A 25,191-nucleotide genomic window follows, 5' to 3' on the forward strand; every position below is an offset into this window, starting at 1 on the left:
TCGTTTTCATATATTATTTTTTTAATATATTTTTAAGTCTCTTGTTTTAAGAGATAAGGATACTACTGAAGCTGTGAAATATGGTCACCTGGGGTATGGCACATGTACAGTAAGACACAGTTCGGAGCTGTGAGGTACGGTATAGATACGGTATATGACACACAGTAAGGATACTACTGGAGCTGAGACATGTGGCTATGTATGTCACACATAAAGATAGTATTGGAGCTCTGAGATATGGATGTGTAGTATCTCATACAGCAGGGCTATTCAATAGGCGGCCCTGGGGCCAGATGCGGCCCTTGGAGAGCAAGGCTCTGGCCCCGACAAGCCCCTTGCAATACAGAACTGTTTTTCGGAATTTAGAGATACATGTAGGCCTATGGGTTCCGTATCAAGCTGAAACAGGACACAGGACGTTAAAATGCAGGAAATCACATCTAAGAAATGCTAAACTTTCCGAGGGAGGACCCCCAGACCCCCCGACCCCCCACCTCAATAAAGTGTCCCGTGCTTTTTTTCATTGACAGTCAGCAGCCATGATATAGTTCGGCCCCTTTACAGGGAGGAATTTGAAAAATTGGCCATTGTTGAGATTTAATTGAATACCCCTGTCATACAATAAGGATAGTACTGGAGTCATGAGCTAGGGAGATGTATCTCTGTTGCGCTCCACTGTCCTCTGTTGGATACCGGGGCATCACTGACTGTTCCTCTCCTGCAGGGTGCACTGTTATGTAATCAAAGATTCACCTTTAGATCGGGTTCAGTGTGTGTGTGTGTGTGTGTGTGTGTGTGTGTGTGTGTGTGTGTGTGTGTGTGTGTGTGTGTGTGTGTGTGTGTGTGTGTGTGTGTGTGTGTGTGTGTGTGTGTGTGTGTGTGTGTGTGTGTGTGTCTTTAGTGGGAACAGAGGGCCAACGCTGGCTACTCTCTTTGTCTTCTCTGACACTTTAATGGGAAGCCATGAAACTACTAGACAATTAATGAGGCCAAGAGACATTAACACAAGCCTGCACCACCAGTACAGTATCTCACTAGCTCAGAAACATACAGTGGCCTTCACATATACTATACAGTATCTCACTAGCTCAGAAACATACAGTGGCCTTCACATATACTATACAGTATCTCACTAGCTCAGAAACATACAGTGGCCTTCACATATACTATACAGTATCTCACCACCTCAGAAATATACAGTGGCTTTCACACATAGTAAAGTATCTCACCACCTCAGAAACATACAGTGGCCTTCACATATACTATACAGTATCTCACCACCTCAGAAATATACAGTGGCTTTCACACATAGTAAAGTATCTCACCACCTCAGAAACATACAGTGGCCTTCACATATTGTAAAGTATCTCACCACCTCAAAAATATAACCTACATCCCCTTCTGTGTTCACAAAATCCATTGAGACCGATTTGTTATGATTCTACTTACAGTAGTAATGAAAACAACTCTGAAACTGGCTGATTTTATTCTGTCAACACAGCTCATTCTGAAAATATCTGATGATGGTCGTCCATCAAGTTGACGAGCGCTGGTATGCAGAGGGCTGCCAGAGGAGTGTGGTCATTTTTATAACGCTATAAAGCCCCAATTACATGCTAACATGCTAATGTTCATCTCACAATTTCATGCTAACATTCGCCAAATTCATCCCAAGGAATTGTGTTTCCTACCAAAGTGTGTACTCACGAAACAGCCATCAGGCAGGGAACAGAAATACCATACAGGCATTGCAGAATTATCAATATACTTCAGTTTATCATAGACCAATATCCTTAACAGTGCAGCATAGCTTCATTTTAGTCATTTATTTTCAAAATGTATGCTGCCCATTCACAAATTTCATAATTTCATGATTTTTTATGAAGTAATAAACTAATATTTACTGGTCAGACCAAAGTGCAGTGAGATTGAAGAAAAAGATGGATCTTCCCTGTGGCGGACTTGGAGAAGACCTTAAAATGTATGAATTCAATTTTCCCAGTCATAATGAATACTTGAAATTGATGGTAGTGGTAAATATTTATGAAAAAGATACCACTTGTGAATTGGCAGCATAAATTATGGAAATAAACTACTGAAGAAATGAAATGGGCCTACTCTACATTTCACAACTGGGCCTATGATTTGCCAATACCAATGCCAATACATATTCACATGGCCATCTCAGACTTAGGGATTTTTCACACCTAGTCCCCTTTAAGTGAACCAAACTCAGTCCTCTTAAAGTTGACCAAAAAGTGAACCGATAGCAAAAGGACTCAGTTCGGTTTTGTTCATATAAAGAGTAAATCACAAAAAGAACTACACTTTCTGGTCCCGTTAGACTTTTATGGTGTGTCAGTCCTCTTTTTGACCACACCTGGTCCTCTGGAGCTCACCATAAGTTTTTACACCTAGTCAAAGGTGTTACTTGTCAGGACTCATACGTCGCACTCGAACCGAAGTGAGACCACGTCAACCAAGGTCTCAGTATGGTTCACTTCCAAGGGGTCTGGGGTACACATATGCGCAGAAACTTATGAGTCACAGGTCTGAGTTTGCTTGAATGGCTGAAAGGGACCAGGTGTGAAAACACCCTTAGACACAGAGCAAAGCAAATGCTCACCTCATCAACTCAACATCAAAATGTAATGCTCTTCTGGTATTGTGGTTGCACTGTGTGGTGGGACTGGATGCATATGATGTGTTGAGGTGTATTTGTAGGCAATTGTCTGTAGTTGGATTGTCCAGAAGACCCTTTAGAAAACGAGATATGACATCTCGCACAAATTAATAACAAGAAAATGTGTTTATCCAACGGATGGGACTTGGGGAGGCTTAAGAGCTGTGCTTCCATAGTGTCACTGTCACTGACGCGTCCAATCTCATCTGTGTGAAAGGTGACTGCAGTCCCCCGTGTAGTCGCGTTGAGGGAGACACACGGCCAAATTACACAAGGGTGGCCACGGGGTCACTAAACCCTCTCTGCTCTTCAACTCGCCTGCTGCTGAGAATATTCTATTTGATAAGAATTTAGACTGTTGTAGAATTCTGACAAACTCGCATCCGTGTCATCAGGTTGGTTTCAAAGTTTAACCAGATTAAAATGTAGTTTTCAAAGTACTAAAAAACACAATGTTACAAAAATGTAACAAGATAGCTTGATGTCATTGTTACGGTTCTATCTTCTTTTGGGACGTGGACATCATATGAAAACTTCGGTCTTAAGGTACAGATAGGCTATTCGAGCATCTAAACATCTGAAAAGAGATAATAACAATAGTCATTCAGACTTAGAGCTCCTAATAAAGAGGATTTGTTTGAAAACAAAACCAAGTGACCCCTTATTATCATGGTTGACTTCAGTTGGGGCGAGCTGTCAAAATTCACTTCCCCCGAGACATTCAAAGGTAACAACGACTGGACCAATCGGAATTGAACACATCTTTGTCGTGTTCCGTTCAAGTTTCCCCTACCCTTTTGCGCATAATAGTTTCGCCATGCAATGCACCCTGACTGTCAACTTGCATTGAGTCATGGGGAAGATAAAAAACATGAAAGTGATCCACAAAAGTGAAAAGTAATGTCGGTTGATGACTCGAAGGTTACTGGCTTGATTCATGGACCACTTCTCATCGCCGTTTTCTGCATGCAGACATACGCAAGCGGTGGGGGTGGGAGGTATGGTCTGTGGAGGTGGGAGGGGAGGGGAGGGGGGTAAAGGGGCGGGTTTTGGTATATAATACTTCTGCCTCACAAGTTTTGCCTGTCGCCTGATTACTGGGACAGCTTCATACAACATCTCCACGTAGCTTCAGCAGCTGGGACACTCAATTCACCTGCAAACCTTTTTAACCAAATACAACTGAACACCTTCAGCACTGCCATGGAGACGCAACACAAACTAGGCTACCACTCGGCGTGCCACACCTGCATAAGGAGCGGGACTTGCAAGGACAAGGTAAGATTCTCTCGTTTCTCACCCGGCTCAGCTGGAGGCGTCCACCCAGAAAGTGAAATGACGTAGCCCTCTCGGTGATACCCGAGCGCTTAGCCTGTGCCGCTGACTGATGCCAGGGGTATCCGAGCCGGACACTGAATATGGCCCTAGCCTATTTGGAGACTTAACTGACAAAACAGAGGGTCGCATAGCAGATGTGTAAGATCAGGCGTGACTCAGCTCCCTGGCCTCCCAGCTGACCGGCGAGATGCACGGCGGTGGTAGGCTCTGAGATTGGCCAAGCAGCGGCTGTTACTGGGCTGCTCTGGCGGAGCGTCTCCACTCGGGGACTAGTCGGCTGTCCGCCAGGGGGCATTACCGCTGAGGGGCTGCTTGCGCTCAGTGGAGAACCCGCATATAGCTCAGTTCAGATTGCTGAGTCGAGTGATTTAAGATAGGTGAGTATTGAGCAGCCAGTCTTGCAACTTGTTGAGCATTGTGTAAGACAGCAGGACACCGCAGATAAAAGTCGCCCGGCTACAAGCAAGCCCCTTTCTTGAGGTGCAATAAAGTGGACCAGAGGAACATGGAGATTGGATTGTGGAGTTCGCACAGACCAAGTAGTCTGCACCATATCAATGTAAATGCTTTAGACAGTTTACTTACTTCACTTTGAATGCCCTATAGAAAATCAGTCGAATCAATGTCAGTGGTCTTTCTGAGGGGATTTTTAAAAATTATTATTTTGTGATTTGTAATTCTGCTCTCCTCATAACGCTTGCGGTGTGGGGCATTTTTTTCTTGACATGTTGAGTTAGGTCCTAAGTTCATGTTTTTCTCCCCAGATGAGGATGATGTCGTCGCCCAGTCGGATGCTGGTGTGCGCGCTTGCTCTGGCGCTGTGCTTGGTGGAGGTCGCCTCGGCAGAAACACTGTGCGGAGGGGAACTGGTGGATGCGCTGCAGTTCGTGTGCGAGGACAGAGGGTTCTACTTCAGTATGTGGACTACTACATTACCTACTAACTGTGCGATAATTGCTGACTCATCGTGACTTTCCTTTCCAAGTTGTTGTATTGAGACATGAGCGTGGCCACAGGCGTACGGTCTTGTCTTGCTTTGGTGTTGCGCTGCGCCTTTTTTTGCCGAGATTGTTTGCAGAGCCGCTGAAGACGCCTGTGCTGACTGCGCGCATTCTGCTGCCTATATCTCCTCGTAGCGTATGAAAAGGCCGCGGGTTCCCCAAGGCAGCCACAATGGGTAGTTTGTTTACTTGCACATTCCGCTAGGGAAAGTAACTGCACCCAAGCGGCATTCCATTCAGCGCCCCAGAAATGTTCCCAGGCTACGCTCAATTCAAAAGTTGTTTGTCAAGTCAGGGGAGCGATAGGAGCCGCCATTATTAGCCTCATGATTAGCGCTACTATTCGTTAACGGGGCTGTCAGAGTGCGGTGACAATAGCCAGAGTGTAATGAAATTGGGGTGTTAATTGCAGGGTACCATAGACAAGCTTGGTGGTCGACACTGGATGTTTCTCAAAGTGCAAGGCTGTTGCCAAAATCTGACCATATAGCCTTTAAAAACAATCTTACTTCAGAGATTAATATATTGTTATAATTTTAGTTCCAATGCTAGAGGAATTCCACTATTAGTTGACACACAAAAGCCCTTTATTCTGTTGTTGGAGCTGCACAATTGAAAGCTATTATTTCTCTGGTGTTTCACTTGGCACTTTCTCTTCCTCTCTGACTCACATTTGGATTCCATCTTCTGAAGTAGTGTTTCAGCCAAAGCTGCAGTAGATTAGAACAAGAGTGTGTTTCCTACAAGAGAGCGTGACGTTCACTGCCTGCCACTCAGCAGTTCCCCTGTTTCCCTCTGAGCCTCCGCTCCTCTGGCCTGCATGGAGCGATGAGGCCCCCTCCCTCCCTCTCTCTCTGCCCCCCTCCCCCTCCCCTCCTAGCCCCTATCAGCTCTCCCCCTCTTCTCTCTCTCCTGCGCTCACAGCCCTCTCCCTCGCTCGCCTTATCTCTGCTGAGCTGGCAGAAGGGACAAGGTCAAAGGATATTATCCATTTTGAGTATTTACTCATACAGATGCAGAATAGGGGCAAAGGAGAGAGAGAGAAAGAAAGAGAAAGAGAGAGAAAGAGAGAGATATGCTGCCCCTGTACATCCTCTGCTAATCCATCATGGAAAGTTTTTTGTATCTTTCATTTTGATTTATGCTCCAACAAAAGAAACCACATCAGACAGCCAGCACCACAATGACGTCAACAGTGTGTTGTGTTGTTCAGAGGCATATCAAGTGTGCCATCTCCCATAGCACTCTTCACAATGCCCTGTGTATAACTTCTCTATGGAGCTTCTGACAATGTCCATGAGTAATTTCTGTATGGAGTTCTCGACAGTGCCCATGTGTAATTTCTATGTGTAATTTCTCTCTCTTGATGACTTAAGTAGCTCTCGATGACAATATCAGTGTGTAACCGTGTTGCTGCTCTGTCTTTGCTGTTGGTGTGCAGGTCGGCCGACCATCCGCAGTAGTAACCGGCGGCCCACCACGCGCGGCATCGTGGAGGAGTGCTGTTTCCGCAGCTGCGACCTGAACCTGTTGGAGCAGTACTGTGCCAAGCCCGCCAAGTCGGAGCGGGACGTCTCGGGAACGCCACTGCAGGTCATACCTGTGCTGCCCGTGCTCAAACAGGTAGGCAAGTCGGCGGGAACCCAGACACCTTGCCCACCTATTAGCACACAGCAATGCCTATGCACACCTAGCACACACAGCACACCTGGCCTATCTCAGGCGCCCTATCTCAGCGGCAATCGAGCCCTCCCAGGGGTCATGTGTGCTCAGCGCGAGGCTGCCGTGCGTAGCATGAGGGCTTTAGCAGAAATCCATGCAAACCTGCGGCGCTAAGCAAGTATTGTCCCAGGCAGAAGTGCTGAGCGTGGTGGAAAGTGGCTGTGTGTGACTCAAGAACTCTCTGACATGACGGTCCGTCAGCGGGCGCTTTCCACAGGGGTCAACTTCAGGCGTCCATAGGCGGATCATGCAGGTCATGCAGTGTCAACACACCTCCCAGACTTCAGTCGTGTCACTAGCTTATGCAGTGCTCACCAAAACGTCCCCAAAATGTCTCCCTTAGGCTTCCGTAGGCAGGTAACACAGTCTGGTATTCATGTCAGATAAGACTGCAGTCAAATGGCCTTACTGAAGGTCACAATCTTCATTCCCTGAACAGATGTGCAGCAAAAACAATGTATGAATGCAAACAACATGCTGCTGCTGTTCCTTATAGGCCTAAGTACACATGTTGCTCTGATATGTCATGAGCTTCGCTATGAATGAAGCTGTCAGAGCTTCAGATTTCTGTCAGATGATGTCATGGGTGGCAGTAAGGCCCCCACAGAAGAGATACTGTCAGGAGCATTGCTGTTCTGTTCACAAGCATTACTGGTCTATTTGGAAGTGTTGCAGTTCTATTCAGAGGCATTGCTGTTCTATTCAGAAACATTGCCGGTCTCTTCAGAAGTGCTAAAGTTCTATTCAGAAGCAGTGTTGTTCTAGTCAAGAGCATTACTACCGGTATTCTACTGAACTGTTCTATTCCGAAACATTGCTGTTCTATTCCGAACATTGCTGTTCTATTCAGAAACATTGCTGCCGTTCTCTTGCTTCTGGCTCCGAGCTTTGCTCCGCTGCCGAAACTCCAACTTTGTCGGCCAGCTGTTCTGAAGCCCCAGAGCGGGCGTGAAGTGTGGGAGAGAAATGAACAGCAGTGGAGATCTGTGGCGGGCTGAGGAGCAGGGATCTATGGCAGACTCAGGAGCCCCCTTTCTTCTCTTCTCTTCTCTTCTCTTCTCTTCTCTTCTCTTCTCTTCTCTTCTCTTCTCTTCTCTTCTCTTCTCTTCTCTTCTCTTCTCTTCTCTTCTCGGGCCCAAATGAAAGCCGCCATTCAGGGCAAGAGCTTGGCCACATAAATCCGGCTACTCTGCTCTCCCTTCAGGGCCATTTGAAGTCTGAATCCACCGTGAGGGCCTTGCTGGCCAGGAAAAGGGGGTTTTGAACTGGAATGTGTTTACGATGTTGATAGTGGTGTGTGAGGGAGAGTGTGTGTGTGTGTGTGTGTGTGTGAGAGAGCGAGTGTGTGAGGAGGGGGCTCCTGGAAGGGGTTCGGCTGGAGAACAATGGCTAGTGGCCAGTCTCGCCCACATACTGTCGGGGGCCTTGGGAGCCTGGCTGCCTGCTCTACTCCAATGGGGTCAGAGAGGAGCTCGCTCCGGTACTCACGTACCCCACATAGCACTCACGTACCCCAGATAGAACCCAGGAACCCAGATAACTCACCTCCGTATTCACATACCCCAGATAGAACCCAGGAACCCAGATAACTCACCTCCGTATTCACATACCCCAGATACAGCAGTTCACTTCAGTAGGATACTACTGCAATAGAAACAAAAAGTTTTAGTGCTTGTGTACCCGAAGTGCTGCATTTTTGTGCTTGCATACCCTGAATAGTGTTTATTCAGGGCCAACAAGGTGCACGGCAGAACGACAAAGGAATTTAAAACACTCGCAAAACATGCTACCTATACTGTAAAAAGAACCAAGCAAACAGAGGAGAAAGCCAGGTACATAGGTACAGTAGATAACCACAGCCAGGTAGATAGATAGGTAGATATCCAGGAGCAGGTAGACTCCCAGGGCCCTTGGCTAACGGGAGTGGGCCAGTATCCGAAGGCCAGTCAGCTCCAGCCTGTCTTTGCCTCCCAGAGAGCAACCACTGAAGTTCCGTTCACTAGAAGGTTCACAAAGGAGTGTTATACTATTCGCAAACAAACAATATTTGTTTTTTGTTTGAGGAGTGTGTGTGAATTTGTATTAATCTGGCTTCCCCTCTTGTCTTGTCTTCTCTCCCTCCTCCCCTCTCTTCCTCCCTGTGGCGGTTGGTGTGGGGGCTGTCCATCTCCTAGGAGGTGCCCCGGAAGCACGTGAGCGTCAAGTATTCCAAATATGACGTGTGGCAGCGCAAGGCAGCCCAGAGGCTCCGCAGGGGCGTTCCCGCCATCCTCCGGGCGCGGAAGTTCCGGCGGCAGGCGGAGCGCATCAAGGCCCAGGAGCAGGCGGAGCGCTCCCACCGACCCCTCATCACACTGCCCAGCAAGCGGCCGCCCGTCCTCGCGCACACGCAAAACTACGTCAACCACAAATGAGAGCCGGGGAGCGGCGCTTTGCACAGGAGAAGAGTTTTAGAAAAGAAGAAGAAGAGGAAGAAAAAAAACTAGGGGATTAAAGCTTTGTCTCTGACGTCATCTCTGTGGCAGTTTTCTCCTCTCCATCAGCCCCCCAGTCCCAGACGACGACCCCCACCCCCCCCCCCCCCCACAACCCTCATCCCACCCCACCCAACATGCCCACCCCCACCCCCATCTCTGTTTGCGCTCTGTCATTCAAAAAACACAAAAGATTACGGCAAAGAGAGAGAATAAAGAGTCAGCAATGGAATAAAGGGTGGGTGCCCTTCAGGAGAAGAGAAGAGCGATCTCCACACCAGGATGGGAAATACTGAATGGCCTCAGCAAGTGTCTGAAGGAGACTGTTTTTCTTTTGATGTTTTTGTGATATCAGAGGACACCAGAATGTGCTTAGCATGAAAGAATCCCTTCCACACCATCTCTCCCGAGACAAAAGTACCTTTTCTAGTCCTTTTTGTGGTTAGTTTGCACCTAAACTATAAAGGAACATCCACACTGTGAGGAATGATTTTGTACAATTAGATTCCTGTTCCAGCACCTTGTAATCACAAACGAAAAGCAGAGAAGACTCTGCAAATTGCACATTGCCACGGATTACGTCAAAGTTCTTGTTGAGTAAATTAAAAAAGGCACTATTTTTTTATGGACTATGGACATGTAGCTCAAAAAAAATGTCATGGTGCTAGCTTTGGGGATGGACGCAAAGAAGAGGAGATTGAAAAGCATGTTTTTTTTTCTTTGAATCTTTATTAAAGCTTTCCGTTTTAAGGAAAGCGTGACTTTGAACACGAGTGGAGAGAGAATGAAGAGGGTATGTACTGTCTGACCCAGCGGAGGAGAGGAGGGGACATTGCTGTCTGCGGTGGCAGTGGTGGCAGTGGTAGCACTGGTGGCAGTGGAGCGCTGTGGTGGCATCGCCCACCAGCCCGCCCACGCGCGCGCGCACCAGGCCTCATGCCACGCCTCACGCCCGCTCCCCGGAGCCCTGCCGGAGCAGTGCACTGTGGGAAGGCAAAGAGAGGACGCCACGCCACGCCACGTGAGGCCACCCTAGGCCATGCGTGCGGAGCGGAGGACTGCTCTTCCTGTGAGTGCCGGGTGCAACACAGTATCTTACCTTGCACTTCAGGAAGTCCAACCTTAAAGACATGGAACAAGTGGGATGTTTGTGTTTTTAATTTTTTTCTCATCATGGAAATGTTTCAAGGAAAAAAAACTGTCAGTTTCTGGTACCGTGACATTCCTGTTTTTTTGTTTGTTTTTATTTTTGTTTATTTTCCTGATTTTTACAGTTCTGAAGAAAGGCACAATTTTAAATTCAAAGGGAAAAAACGCAATAATGTCAACTAACAATATATTTGTAATGTATATCAGTAGTATTCACATGCTTTTGCCTGAAGACAAATACTTGAATATATATAAATCTATAATTAGTTTCCAGGGACGTCGTGTTATATCCTTTTAGTCTGAGCTGGATCATGCGTAATGAGCCGCAAAGCTTTGTTTGTTTGTTTGTTGAAACACAAATAAGGGCACTGTATAAAGGCATTATTTATTTTGTTATAAAATATATATGAGAATTGGTCCAAATAATATACTTAGCACTGACGCTCAACTGACGGATTTATTTTATATGCTCTCATTTTTTTCCCCGATTTTACTTGTAATGCTTTTTTTTTGTAGATGCTTTGTACCAAAAATATTTCCTTTTCTCCTGATGGTGTGCCACAGAGCGATTTTCTATGAATATTTCAGTGCGAGCAGCAGCAGCCTGGATTGCTTAGGCATGTTATGTCACTAAAATAGGCACATATTCTGCATGACTCTGTCATCTGCCAAATGGGGACTCTGCTAAAAGCAAAAGGATTCGTCCATGCTTGACTTCAGTTCCACCATCCAGAGATCTCCTGCTCCACCTATGCATCTCTCTTCCGCAGTCCACTAGCGTTGAAACCACTGCAGTATCAATCATGGTGACACAGTCATACTATCCGATCTATCTGGTTTTCTTTATATGGAATGTGTATGTGTGTGTGTGTGTGTGCACGCGTGCGTGTGCGTGTGTGTGTGTGTGTTTGTTAGATTCCGTTGTGTAGGGGTGTGTGTCCTGTGTTCAGTATCCGGTATACGGTGGTGCAGTGACTGATGTCAGTGCGGCAGCTGAGGATCATGGGTAGTATGGAGCCCTTATGGTCTGTACATCTTCCTTAAGAACCACTGCCTACTCCGTCCACCTCAGTGTACCATGAAGAACCACTGCCTGCTCCGTCCTTCAGTGTACTGAGTCCTAATTTTAGCAGTCGTGGTCCATGCATGTCAGATTGTGGAGCCGCTGGCCTCGTCCATCCATGCCAATGTAGGGTAAAGAACCGCATGTCAGTTCCTGCATCTCAGAGTGACATCCCTGCGTTAGGAGGAGAGGGTGTGCAGGGAGGTGGAGGAGGAGAGGACCAGAGAGGAGAGGATGTCTAAGAGGAGAGGAGGGGGGAGGAGAGGAGAGGAGGGGAGAGGAGAGGTTGTCCTGTTTCCCAACACTCAGTCCTCAGAGTCTCTCTTAGATCTCGTTTTTCATCGTCATTGTCATCACGCCCCTTAACTGCCTTATCACTGGGGTTGGCCTGTGAGCCTGTGCCCCTGTGCCATGTCTTGCGTCAGTGTGAGCACGGTTATGGGAGCAGGCATGTTGTTGGCCTGTTAGCCTGACTCACATCCGCGTCCACACGTGATGAAGGGCTACCGTATCCATCCCTCACCCTCAGCAGTCGGTATACTCAGGAAACAACATGGTTTGCCAGAGAGACTAAAGAGAGACACCAACCTCCCTGAGTACCTGAGTACCTCTCGCCCCTGGCTCCTCTTTTAACCCCCCACCCCTCCCGACATGGCTCTAAATTAACACCGGCCAACAGGCCAAATGCTGGTGAAATTCTGTTTGGCTGGTAGAAAAGACAAACTTACCAGCCACTTTGACCCATCGGTGAGTGTGTGTTTGGCCAGTAAGATTAACATCTACCGTACAAGCCATTTTGTCTGGTGGTGGGAAAAAAGTGAATTGCCTTGTACCCTGATGATTCGTACCTCTCTTGGCACCTCTCTCGTGTCCCTCTCAGTACTGAGCAATGCTTCGTACCCGGTAGCCTGATACCTCGTACCCTGCTCCTCCAGCGTGCCTGCCCTCTCCTGAGCCGTTGGCTGTGTTGGCTGGCTGAGTGTTGGCTGAGTGTCTGTACCTGAGGGAGAGTGGTCAAGCCATCTGTTGTGGGACAGGCCTCTGGCGGCGCCTCACTATGGGTTGTCGTGGGAACAGGCCGATTGCAGTGGGGTTCCGTCTGATGCTGTTGCATCTGCCTGTTCTGTGGTTGCCCGTCCGTCTGTCTGTCAGTGGGTGTGTGTGTATGTGTTAGGGCTGTTGGTATTGTGGCCACTGGTTGTTCTGTGGTATGTGTGTGTGCGTGCGTGCCCGGTGCGTGCGTGTGCTTCTTTCCAACGCTGTTGAAATGAGCTGCTCTGCTGCTGCTGCTGCTGCTGTGTGTGTGTGTGTGTGTGTGTGTGTGTGTGTGTGTGTGTGTGTGTGTGTGTGTGTGTGTGTGTGTCACTTATGTACCTCCCTGTGTCTTCCATGTCATAGCTGTGATAAACACATCTGTCTCATTGTCCCATTTCAGTTGTATAACAGAGCAGTGCAATTATCATTATTATTTTTATTATTTTTATTATTATTATTATTATTATTATTATTATTATTATTATTATTATTATTATTATTATTATTATTAGGATATCCCATATTTCAAATGACATTACAACATATTTCCTTGTATGTTCTACAGCTAGGACTGCATTCATGTTTATTGTGGTGTTTAAGCCGGCTACTGCTCTATTGAATGGCATTGAGGAGCACCTCTTACATATGTGCTGATATGAAGGGATGTGTGTGTGCGTGCGTGCGTGTGTGTGTGTGTGCGTGTGTGTGTGTGATTGCCTGATGGCAAAAGTGTGCGTCTCAGTAGCCCTCTCTTCCTGTGCCAATCTCATTTCTTTAACCTCTGCACGCTAGAACGTCCGATGCACAATTCATGTACCTTCATTTTTAATATCAATAAAAAGAAAACATTTTATCAAAACTTTGAGCGGTTTCCCGAGATTTCTTTTGGTGATGGTGAATGTGTGTGTGTGTGTGTGTGTGTGTGTGTGTGTGTGTGTGTGTGTGCGTGTGCATGTGTGTGCACGTGTTTGCGTGCATGGTTTGCGAGCTTGTGTGTGTGTGTGCGGTGTGAGTCTATGCAGGTGGTGCATTTTTCTTTTTCTCCTAAAGCTGATATGCTATATAAATCATTTAGTGGACCTGGATTCCCTCACACAAGAGGCTTGCTGTGGGTGTGCTGGGTATCTGCTCTGGTTGTGTGTGTGTGTGTGTGTGTGTGTGTGTGTGTGTGTGTGTGTGTGTGTGTGTGTGTGTGTGTGTGTGTGTTCTGGAGATGTACTGTATGTGTACAGACCAGGGCCGTGTGTGTGTGTGTGTGTGTGTGTGTGTGTGTGTGTGTGTGTGTGTGTGTGTGTGTGCTTGCGTGCATATGTTTGTGTGTCAGCGTAGGCTTTTAGCATCTCTGCGGCTGCTGTCCGTGCGTGTGTGTGTCCCAATGAGACATGTTGCACTTAAAGTGTGAGTGGCACATCTCGCTTTTACCCACTCTCACCTTCCCTCTGTGCTTCCTGTCCTCTCTCATCCTTGTTCTCTCTGTTCTTTCGCTCGTCACCCTCCCTCTCACCCCCACTATCATTCTTACTCATCCTCACTGTCACTCGCTCCCCTCACCTCACCGTGGACATCCAGCACAGACACGCCAACCCATCAGCAGCTCTGTGGAAAAAGCCATCTCAGAACTCAGCATCTGTGCATGTGTGTGTGTGTGTGTGTGTGTGTGTGTGTGTGTGTGTGTGTGTGTGTGTGTGTGTGTGTGTGTGTGTGTGTGTGTGTGTGTGTGTGTGTGTGTGTGTGTGTGTGTCAGAAAAGAGAACATTCTATTTAGGGATCTCCAGTGATTTTCACGCTGTGCATTCACCAGTTTCCAGTTCTCCCATCGACCGGCTGTCTCTGGAGGCAGATATGAGGAGGAACATTTTTATTATTATTTTATTTATTAAGTAGCACACCCGCAAGACAGGAGAGGAAAATAACAGAACTGAGATGAGTTGTGTAAACGGTTAAAATATTTTAACTAGTTGGCTTACAGCGTAGCGACAGCAGGCTATCACCTGCACGAATGGGTTATGCCTGGCTATACCTGGCAAAACGCCTGCTGAATGCCGCCCTAAGCCCTTGTTGGGAAAAGGTGCCCTCAGCCTATAAAAACCTAAATAGCTCAGCCTCCGAAGCACATAAAAACATGAAATAAGCATTTAAAAAGCTACATGTGGGATACTCATCTTGCATTAGAATGTGTTCATTCAGCTCTAACATACCCACATTTTTTATTTAAAAAACCCCTGAAATCTCAAGAGGCTGAATGCAGGGTCTATGTCGCTCCAGGCACCTGGGTCAATGTAGTGTATACGCAGCATCAGGCTCTGAAGAATAGAAGATTAGAAGAATACTCTCTCACGGATAAACACAAGCCACTTACTGTACACACAAGTACATACCTACTTTCTACACAAGAAGCTGACAGAGATAGTCATATTTCACATGGCAAATCCTCTTATGTCAGCCAAGGTGTAAACGTAGTACTTTTACTGATGTAGTTACAACAATATTACATGATTTTTACATAGTTTATACACAAGTTATTCAACTGTGCCTAACAAGGTTGATACACTTAAAGAGTACCCCTTATTTTACTATACACTTCTGAAGTAGGCTATGCTGTCTGTGTGTGCAGTTGTGTGTGTATGTGCATGTGTGTGCCGTATGTGTGTCTGTCTACGTGTGTGTGAATGCATGTGTGGGAGTAAGGATCACTCAGTGAAGAAGTAACAAGCAGAGAAATGTTCTCCAGCGTAATTTCAGGAGACCAACCTATTTCCAAACCCAGAACCCCAAAAACAGCAAATATTTCTATTAGAGTTGACGTTTCTGGCTCGATTCTCGCTGAAAATCACCACTCGAGGCAGGAAGAGTCGAGTCGCTGTAGGCGGGGGAGAGGGGGTTTAAAGGCTTTGCTGGCCAGCTGAAGGCATGTGGGCCATCTTGATATGAGGCAATAGGAGAAGTTAGGACACGACGAGTGAAACTCGGCGAAGGAATGCTAACGCGCGACAAGTCTGAGTCTCTCACACTTACAGTACATGTCAATACGCCAATCATGGATAAGTCTGCAACTCTCAACCTCACATGCCAATACGTCAATAAGTCTCCATTTCTCGTCCTGACATGCCAATACGTCAATCATGGACAAGTTGGGTTGCAACTGAGAAGTCTCAGACTCTCGCCCTGATATTACATACCTTGCATCGCTCCTGGCTGTACTGAAGTGCCCAATGCCGGCTCTTGGCCTTACATGCCAATACGACCTCGATTCAAAAGTCTCTGAATTCTGCATGTCTTGTTTGTCCCGGTCTGCCTTATCTCTCTTAGCCTTCCATGCCAACTCGTGACCCATGGCAATTCCTCAGTTTCTCTCCCCTTAAACGCCAACACCCAACACGTCAGTCACGGATAAGTCTCCATCTTTCACCCCTTACATGCCCAGGCCTCAGGGCAGCTCCTGGCCACTCAGGTTCCTCATGGCATCTCTTACATGCCAATGTGTCCCGCACGGATAAGTGTCTCTCTCTCAGTCTTGCATGCCAATGTGTTCGAATGGCAGTCATGGTCAAGCCCTCAGGACAACTCTCCTGTTGGCCATGGTCAAGCCGTCAGGGCAGCTCTCCTGTTGGCCATGGTCAAGCCGTCAGGGCAGCTCTCCTATTGGCCATAGCAAGGTCCTCGGGGCAGCTCCTGAACATACAGTGCATAGCTCCTCTTGACCTCATGGCAGATCCTGACCATCCCCCATGGACGACTCTCCATCTCTCACCCTTACAGGCCAATCTGCCAACCATGGATAAGTTGGTTTGCAACCCAACCCGTAAGTCTCTCACCCTTAAATGTCAATGTGTCCTCCATGGATAAGTGTTCTCTCTGCTTTACATGCCAACGCGTCCCGCATGGCATCTTCCGGCCATATTGTAGGCCTCTGCAGAGATGCAGCTCTCCTCTCCTCCATTGTGCCCAAGTCAGAAACTATGGTTACATAATTAGGAGGGCTTCACCCTGCTCCTGGTTGATTAGGAAATGACAATTAGATCAGTTTGTGCCGCACTGAAGAAACACAATCTGGTCTTTATGCCCCGGCCTGCTCGAACAGTCCCAACACAGCCGAGGATGTGGAGTGAAATTGATTTCATTATGGAATCAGGGTTTGGAGGAGAGCAAGTGACACACAGAGACAGGCAGAGACGGGCACAGAGAGCGAGAGAGAGAGAGAGAGAGAGATAGGCAGAAAGGCTGAGAGAGGTAGAGGCAGGCAGAGAGAGAGATGGAGAGAGATAGGTAAGTGATGGACAGAGAGAGATAGAGAGAGAGGTAAAGATGGGCAGAGAGAAAGAGGGGATGTGAGAGGTAGGGATGGGCATAGAGAGAGAAAGAGAGAGAGGGGGCAGAGAGAAAAGTAAGAGATGGGCAGAGAGAGAGGGGTAGTGATGACAGAGACGGAGAGAGAGAGAGAGAGAGATGGAGAGAGAAAGTGAAAGGGTTCTGCTCTGCTCTGCTCTGCTCTGCTCTTATTTACCCCTAGCTGCATAAAAGACCAAAAAACAAGCCAGTGCTGTTTGCTGCGTTGAGGAACACACTGTGCAGGTCACAGAGGGTTCTGGATATGACCCCCTTCCACCAACCCAACCCCCGCACCCCCCCACCCCCCACCCCTCGAGAGACCGCAGCAATTAGAGGCCCTGTGGGTGCTGGCAAGGCATGCATGAGCACGCTCAGGCCTCAGGAGACTTACACACACACACACACACACACACACACACACACACACACACACTACCACCACTCGCCTGTTGCCAACCTGGCCTCTCCGTTTGCCAATATGGCCCAATAGCTTGGCTGAGGCCTCCCCGCATCCCGTGCAGCCGACCAACCACAACTAACCCCCAAGCTCACTCTCGCACCCGCACGCACCCACCCACACACACACACACACACACACACACACACACACACACACACACACACACACACACACACACACACACACACACACACACACACACACAGAGCCCACCAACCACAACTAACCCGCAGGCTCACACACACACACTCAGTCTCTAGCCACAGGAAGAGGATTTTACGCCAACCACTGCTAAACCCACAGTTGAGCCTACTGGTCCCCGGTCAGTCAACTCCTATCAAGTCTTTTTTGCTGCTATGAAGTCAGCCCACTGATCCTCAGTCAGTTTGCTGTTATGAAGTCAGCCCACTGATCCTCAGACAGTTTGCTGCTATCAAGTTAGTAGACTGATATCAAGTCAATCCCCAAACAGCCCAATGCTCCCCTGTGATCAGTCTCCCTGCTGCTTTCCGCGTGGCCAGTTACGCTGCATACCTGTATGGCAGCCTCCCTCCTGTCTCTCCTCCACAACTCATTTCCTTCATGCAAGGCAAGGCAAGGCAAGGCAAGTTTATTTGTTACACAGGTGCAACTCAATGTGCTTCACAAAATTAACAAACGAAAAAAGAAAGGAAACAGGCAAGAAAGAAGGAAATAAATTAGAGTCAAGGAACATTTAATACATTAAGATAAAACATAAGGTGAAAATAAAATAAAATAAACATAAAAATAAAAATGTTATATAATTTAAGCTAGGGGAAAGCATCTGAGAAAAGCTTAGTCTTGAGTCTAGATTTAAAGCTATCGATGTGCATTTCTTACGTCATCTGGAAGCTGGTTCCAAAGCTTTGAAGCATAGAAGCTAAAGGCTGCCTCTCCACACTTTGTTTTGACTTTTGGAATCACCAGCAAATTCTTCATACACAGGTGCAACTCAATGTGCTTCACAAAATTAACAAATGCAAAAAGAAAGGAAACAGGCAAGAAAGAAGGAAATAAATTAGAGTCAAGGAACATTTAATACATTAAGATAAAACATAAGGTGAAAATAAAATAAAATAAACATAAAAATAAAAATGTTATATAATTTAAGCTAGGGGAAAGCATCTGAGAACAGCTTTGTCTTGAGTCTAGATTTAAAGCTATCAATAGTGGGTGCATTTTTTACGTCATCTGGAAGCTGGTTCCAAAGCTTTGAAGCATAGAAGCTAAAGGCTGCCTCTCCACACTTTGTTTTGACTTTTGGAATTACCAGCAAATTCTTCTCCGTTGACCTTAGTGACCTGGTTGGTGCATACAGCTGAAACATATCCAGTAGATATGTGGGTCCCATTCCATTTAATGATTTAAACACAAGAAGCATTGCCTTAAAATCAATTCTGTAGCTTACTGGGAGCCAATGCAGCGATCTTAAAATTGGAGTAATATGGTCGAACTTCCTTGTTTTTGTAAGAACCCTTGCTGCTGCATTTTGTACAAGTTGAAGCTGTTTGATGGTCTTTTTGGGGAGGCCTGTAAAAAGACTGTTACAGTAATCAACCTTACTAGAAATGAAGGCATGTATTAGCTTCTCCAGATCATGTTTAGACATAAGGCCCCTAAATTTAGAGACGTTTTTTATGTGATAAAATGCAGACTTAGTAATAGCTTTCATGTGACTGTTGAAGTTCAGGTCACTGTCAATGAGGACCCCAAGATTTTTAACTGTATCCCTTGATTTCAGTCCCTTCGTTTCAAGGATAGTAGCAATCTTTTGTCTCTCCTCTTTTCCCAAATGTAATTACTTCAGTTGTATCTGTGTTCAGCTGGAGGAAATAATGAGACATCCATTTGTTAATTTGGTCAATGCAATGATAGAGTGATTCAAGGGGGGTGTAGTCTTTGGGGGACATAGATAAGTTAGGAGTTATTCTCGATAATGTGTCCCAGTGGCAGTATATACAGATTGAACATTAGTGGTCGCAGAATGGAGCCCTGGGGGACCCCACAGTTCAGAGACATCAGTGATGAGGTATGTCCTCCAATGGCGACAAAAAACGTCTTCGTTGTAAGTACGATTTTAAACAGTTGATCACTATGCCTGTAAAGCCAGTCTATGTGGTAGTATGGCATGATCAACTGTGTCGAAACTGTGTCAGACAGCCTGGGAATATGCCTGTTTGTAGTAAAGTGTTGATGATATTAGATGTAAGATGGATTTGAAGAAGGCTGTTGGTAGAATATCTAAGTCAGATGTAGAGGAGCTAAGACTTTGTACCGTTCTGTTTAGAATGTCCACATCAACTAAATGAAAGTTTCTCATGAGGTTAAGATTTAACTTCACCGTAGCAAATTGGTCCGAATCATGGGCCGGTTGCACCTGTATGAGTATGTTTGTACGTATTTTTTCAATCTTTCCTTTGAAAAAGGATGCAAACTCATTGCATTTGCTGACTGAAAGGAACTCAGAGGGCATTTGATTTGGGGGCCTTGCTAGCTTTTTCACAGTGCCAAACAGGACGCGTGCATTATCAATATTTCTGTTAATTATGTCAGAGTAAAAAGATTGTCTAGCTTTAGAAATTTCTTGGTTGTATTTCGAGAGTGTGTGTTTATAGATTTGGTAGTGGACTACAAGTTTGGATTTATGCCACTGTCTTTCAGTCCTCCTGCATTCTTGCCATAGCAATTTAACTGTGGGATTCATTCTCCAAGGTGCTTTTTGATGTCCCACTGTTTTGATTTTTTCAGGAGCAATAACATCCATAATATGGGTCATCCTTGAATTAAAATTAACCATGAGATCATCTGCACTCTCTGAAGTTTGACTTTGGATCTCTTTGGAGTGCTTGCTGAAAGAGTGAGGCTGTCTCACAGTTGCTTATACGTTTTTTGACTGTAACAGATTCCCTTTGAACATGAGGGTACATAGAGACATCAGAAAAAATGCAGAAATGGTCAGAAAAGCCATAGTCTTTGACATTAGCACAAGCATTTAGACCTTTTGTTATGATTAAGTCTAGAGTGTCACCTTGGTTGTGTGTTGGTCCTGTTACATGCTGTGTAAGGCTAAACATCAAGAAGATTTAAAGGTACACTGTGTAAGATTTTTGTTGTTGTTTATTTCCAGAATTCATGCTACCCATTCACTAATGTTACCTTTGTCATGAATGCTTACCTCCACCATCAAATTCTAAGTATTCATTATGAATGGAAAAAATGCATTTGAAAAGCGATCTTCTCCATGGTCTGCCATTTTAAATTTCCAGAAATAGCCATTTTTAGCTGCAAAAATGAGTGTACTTGGGCCATACTAGAAAATATTAGTTTATTACTTAGTAAAGTTTCATGAAAAGGCAGGCCGCCCAATTTCAATGAGCAGCGTAGTTGCAGTACCTTTTTTAACCATTTCCTGCACAGTGTACCTTTAAACATTCCTTAACATAGGCAACCTCTGTTGTCCAAGTGGAAGTTGAAATCGCCAGAAATAAACAAGCTTTCATAGTCCACACAAACATTCGACAACAGCTCACCAAACTCCTCTAAGAAAAGTGGTGCAGAAAGTCTTGGAGGTCTGTAAATAGTCAATAACAGTATATCAGAAGAAAATTTTAGAACTGCAGGTAAGTATTCAAAAGATGAAAAGTCACCTAGTGCTGTCTTCTGACATTGAAACAGTGCCTTGAAAATAATTGCTATCCCCCCCTCCCTGTTATGCTGCCTTTCTGTACTAATGAAATACAGTGAGGGGGAGTTGCTTCTATAAGGGTGATAGAGCTAGTGGATTTTTTCAGCCATGTTTCAGTTTAAAAAAAAAATATCAATAGCAGTAGCAATAGAGTCTCTCTACCGTATTACACAGCTATGCCTCTGGCTGCTCCCTCCTCTCCAGGTCCCTGGGTTTTTCACTCTGGCTGGTTGTGGCGGGGTGGTTGTGTGGTCAGTCGTGGTGGGGTGGTGGTAGTGTTGAGAGGGTGGCTGTGTGGTTATGTGTTGGCTAGCTCAAGTTGAAGCTGAAGTTGCGTTCATGTGGATTGCTCCTCAGTCACACCTTTCTCCTCGTGGGCCGTGTTACGGGAATATGCTGCGCCGCAGTTGAAGGACCATGAAAGGTGATGATGCACGGCTGAGGAATGCAAACACATCCTCTAAATCCATGCAGGGCCAAAAATAAACACTAAAAAACAAACAGAGCCAATAGTCCACTAATTTGATGACTGTTTGAACGCCAACCATTTTTAAATTAAAGGAATTAAATGGTATTAAAGTCAATTATATTGTTTTGGAAACACATCAAGACGATTGTGTGTGCTTAAGATGCCGGAACGTACAGTACAGTATCTCAACTAGCTATTGCATGAATGTGCCCATATTGTGTGGATGTGTAATCAACACAATCAACAGTCACTACCTTCATCAACAGCATAAAGCCAAGTAAAGCAGGTAAAGGTGAAACAGGACCAGTGTTTCAGGGTGGACACGGGAGGGCTAGACAGGACCAGTGTTTCAGGGTGGAAAATGGGAGGGTGAGAGAGAGGGCCCAGCATAGAATATAGACAGGGGCTGAGAGACACACACACGCATGCACGCACACACGCACGCACACACGCACATACACACACACACACACACACACACACACACACACACACACACACACACACACACACACACACACACACACACACACACACACACACACAGGATGGAAAGGGGTGGGTGAGAGAGGACCAGTGTACTGTGGACACGGGAGGGTAAAGGCATGCAGGACATGTGTTTCAGTATGGACAGGGGAGGGGGAGACAGACACTACCAGTGTAGCAGGATGGACGGGGAGGGTGAAACAGGAAACAGGATCAGTGCAGAATGGAGATGGGAGGGCCCTGCCGTGGCCTAACGGTAGGGCTTTGGCTTACAACGCCGGCGACCCGGGTTCGATTCCAACCCGGGTCATTGGCCAATCATTCCCCACATCTCTCTCCCCACTCATTTCCTGTCTCTCCTCCATTGTCCTGTCAAAAATAAAGGCAAAAAAAGAACAGAGACGGGAGAGAGAGACAGGACTAGAGTTTCAGAATGGTCAGGGGAGGATGAGACAGATAGATGAAAGAAAGAAAGGGTTCAGTGTACCCACTAGTAAAGCTGTTATGCCTACTATGGAGCATTAGCATTACAGGACATGTTTTCCATTTCGCCTGACATTGATAGGTTTTTAATTGATAGGCCCTCTGATTTGTTAAAACAAATATACACTGCATATATATAAAGATGTCTGGCAGGGACAAGCTTGCCGAAAAAGGCCTAATTGTTTCATTTGTGTGAACATATAAGATGCTTTTAATAAGGCTGGATATGTGAGCGGTTGACCAAATATGATTTGCAGTTGTTTTAAAGATTAGGCATTAGGCTTGTGTCAGTAGAGCAGTTTCCATCTCATCATCATAGAATTGAAGAGCCATTGTGTGAGGCATTGCCACCAAAAATGCACTATGAGTAGCTCAAAACACCCCAGACAATGATTTACCGTGTACTCGTAATTTATATGCAGTAATTAGTTATAATTTTATGAAATGATTATGCAAGCATTCGGGAGGAATTCAACCACACAATAAGCATAATATCCCCAGAACAATTCACCCCTCACATTAACATTAACTCTCAGATTCGCCCCACACAAACACAAGACCTCCCATTCCATCCCTCACGGATCACAAGGTCTTCATTTCAGTCGTCACGTCAACTATCAAATCTTAGACTCACCCCTCTTAAACTTTAGATGTACACACTTGACACTATTACTGGGGATGTTGAAGACAAACAACACATTTTATTATTCTATATACGTACATTATGATTACAAATGGGTTAAAATGTAAACCACTCCATTAGCATCACATTACATTACTGTATAAACATTATCATTATAAAATGGGATGGGCATTGGAAATTTGCCAAATGCTATAAATGCTATGATGCTATTCTGTTGGGCTTGTATAGTATGATGTGTATCTGTCCCTACCAAATAAACCAAACTGAACAGAACTGAACCGAAATGGTTAGAATGTAATTTACTCCCTTTGCTAATCACTCTACAAACTCTCACAGCTATTTACATTGCAAAAACATGCATACAGTACAATCACTCGCCCACCTGAGCCACTTCAGTCTTCAGTTAGCTCTCCGGGATGTGGCGCTTCACTCACTGAAGTAGATGATTTCACTGCTGCAACAATTACTTGAGAGACACAGAGCCACTCTGTGCTGGGTGGCTCATGTCCCCACGTGTGGTGGTCTGTGTGGTGGTCCTCCCCACACAAAAAGAAGAAAGAAAATCCGCACACTGCTACTGCTCACCGATTTATTCAACACAACGTTTCGAGAGGACATACATGGGTAGCTGTGGCCTAGTGGTTAGAGAGTTGGTCTTTCAATCTAGGGCAGGGCTATTCAATTGGAGGCCCGGGGGCCACATGCGGCCCAGATGCAGTCCACCTGCGGCCCAGGCAAGGCCCCCAACTGAAGCAGTATACATTTCAGTTTTGTTACTGCAGTACAACACATTATTTGCTTGTGAATCTTCTGCTTGTCTTATACATTCACATTCAATGTGGTTAAGTTTTAGGTTAGAGGGACATGTTTAAAATTTGTTTGTGGACTACTGATTTTAAGTGTCATTTCAGTGGTCGTGATGTCTGAAAATGGGCGGCCCGACTGCAGTTCTTGGTTTCGAAATGTGGCCCAGATGAAATTCTAATTGAATAGCCCTGATCTAGGGGTTGCTGGTTCGAATCCCCCGTGACCTCTCCCTACACCTTCATCCATGGCTGAAGTGCCCTTGAGCTAACCCCACATTGCTCCAGGGACTGTAACCAATACCCTGAAAAATAATAGTTGTAAGTCGCTTTGAACAAATGAAAGCGTCAGCTCAGTGAAATGTAATGTAATGTAATGTGACATACACCTGACGAAGACCGCCTGAGGTCGAAACGTTGTGTTGAATAAATCGATGAGCAGTGTGCGGATTTTCTTTCTTCTTTTAAACACGGTTGTTTGATCCAGCACCTGTTTTACTGGGTGTGCGCGCATCACCTACACTACTTTTGGTCCTCCCCACACACTCAGCTGGCAGCAGCATCCAAGGCCACCCGTCACTGCTGAGGCTCCTGGAACAGCATGTAACAGAGTCATATCAATAGGGTAGGGTGACCAGACGTCCCGGTTTAAGCGGAACAGTCCCGGCAGAGAGAGTAGAGAGAGAGAGGTTCCATTGGCCCATTGTTTCCGTGTTCTATTATTGTAAGGGGGAAGGGGGGGAAATCCCCCTTTAGGCAGACCTAGGCAGACCTAAGGACTGTTCTATTCATTCTAGGAGCATTATGACACACCTCTTTAGGCAGACCGGAACCTGGTCACGTTAGGTGCCCATAGAAACCTATTATGTTGGCATATCTCTATATACTTAAAGAATCTCTGGTCCCGGTTTGGAATGGTGTGACCCAGGTCCCGAGCAAACTCTGTCGGTACACAAATATGTCCCAGTTTTGGCCACCCGCTACATTGCGCCACATGTGTATCAGGGTAAATATATGGAAAAGATTACATGTTTACCTGGCACAATTAATGGCAGCCAGCGCTTGTATAGAAAGTCTGAAGGAGTCATGTGCGATTTGTCATTCCTCCCCCTAAAATTGATTAGAATGCAGGAAATTGCATTTAAAAACGTCAACATTTTCTGGGGGAGGACCCCCAGACCCACCCGCCAAATATTGCCTTTCAGTCACACAGAGAAGTGTCCCGGGTTTAGACTACAAAAATCTGGTCACCCTACAATAGGGATGAGCTGTGAAACCACATTAGAGACATATTTGACTTCAATAGCATAGTGACAGTCCGTCAGTGAGTCACTTGCCAAACTTGTA

The 25,191-nt window shown here is 45.9% G+C and overlaps 1 protein-coding gene across 2 annotated transcripts; it reads left to right on the top strand.

The window, feature by feature from the left end:
* The first annotated feature begins 3,781 nt into the window (after positions 1-3,781).
* On the top strand, positions 3,782-9,317 carry igf2b (insulin-like growth factor 2b). Of its 2 annotated transcripts, none has more exons than XM_063197533.1 (4): positions 3,782-3,961; positions 4,786-4,936; positions 6,464-6,645; positions 8,919-9,317. In XM_063197533.1, the coding sequence occupies exons 1-4, from the start codon at positions 3,887-3,889 to the stop codon at positions 9,156-9,158; spliced, it is 648 nt and encodes a 215-aa protein (XP_063053603.1). In that variant the 5' UTR covers positions 3,782-3,886; the 3' UTR covers positions 9,159-9,317. The 2 variants fall into 2 exon arrangements, with proteins under 2 accessions (XP_063053603.1, XP_063053604.1); XM_063197534.1 differs by lacking the exon at positions 3,782-3,961 and adding an exon at positions 3,968-4,580.
* The last annotated feature ends 15,874 nt before the right edge of the window (positions 9,318-25,191 follow it).

Source organism: Engraulis encrasicolus, chromosome 4 (assembly GCF_034702125.1).
Source record: "Engraulis encrasicolus isolate BLACKSEA-1 chromosome 4, IST_EnEncr_1.0, whole genome shotgun sequence".
Taxonomy (NCBI): Eukaryota; Metazoa; Chordata; class Actinopteri; order Clupeiformes; family Engraulidae; genus Engraulis; species Engraulis encrasicolus.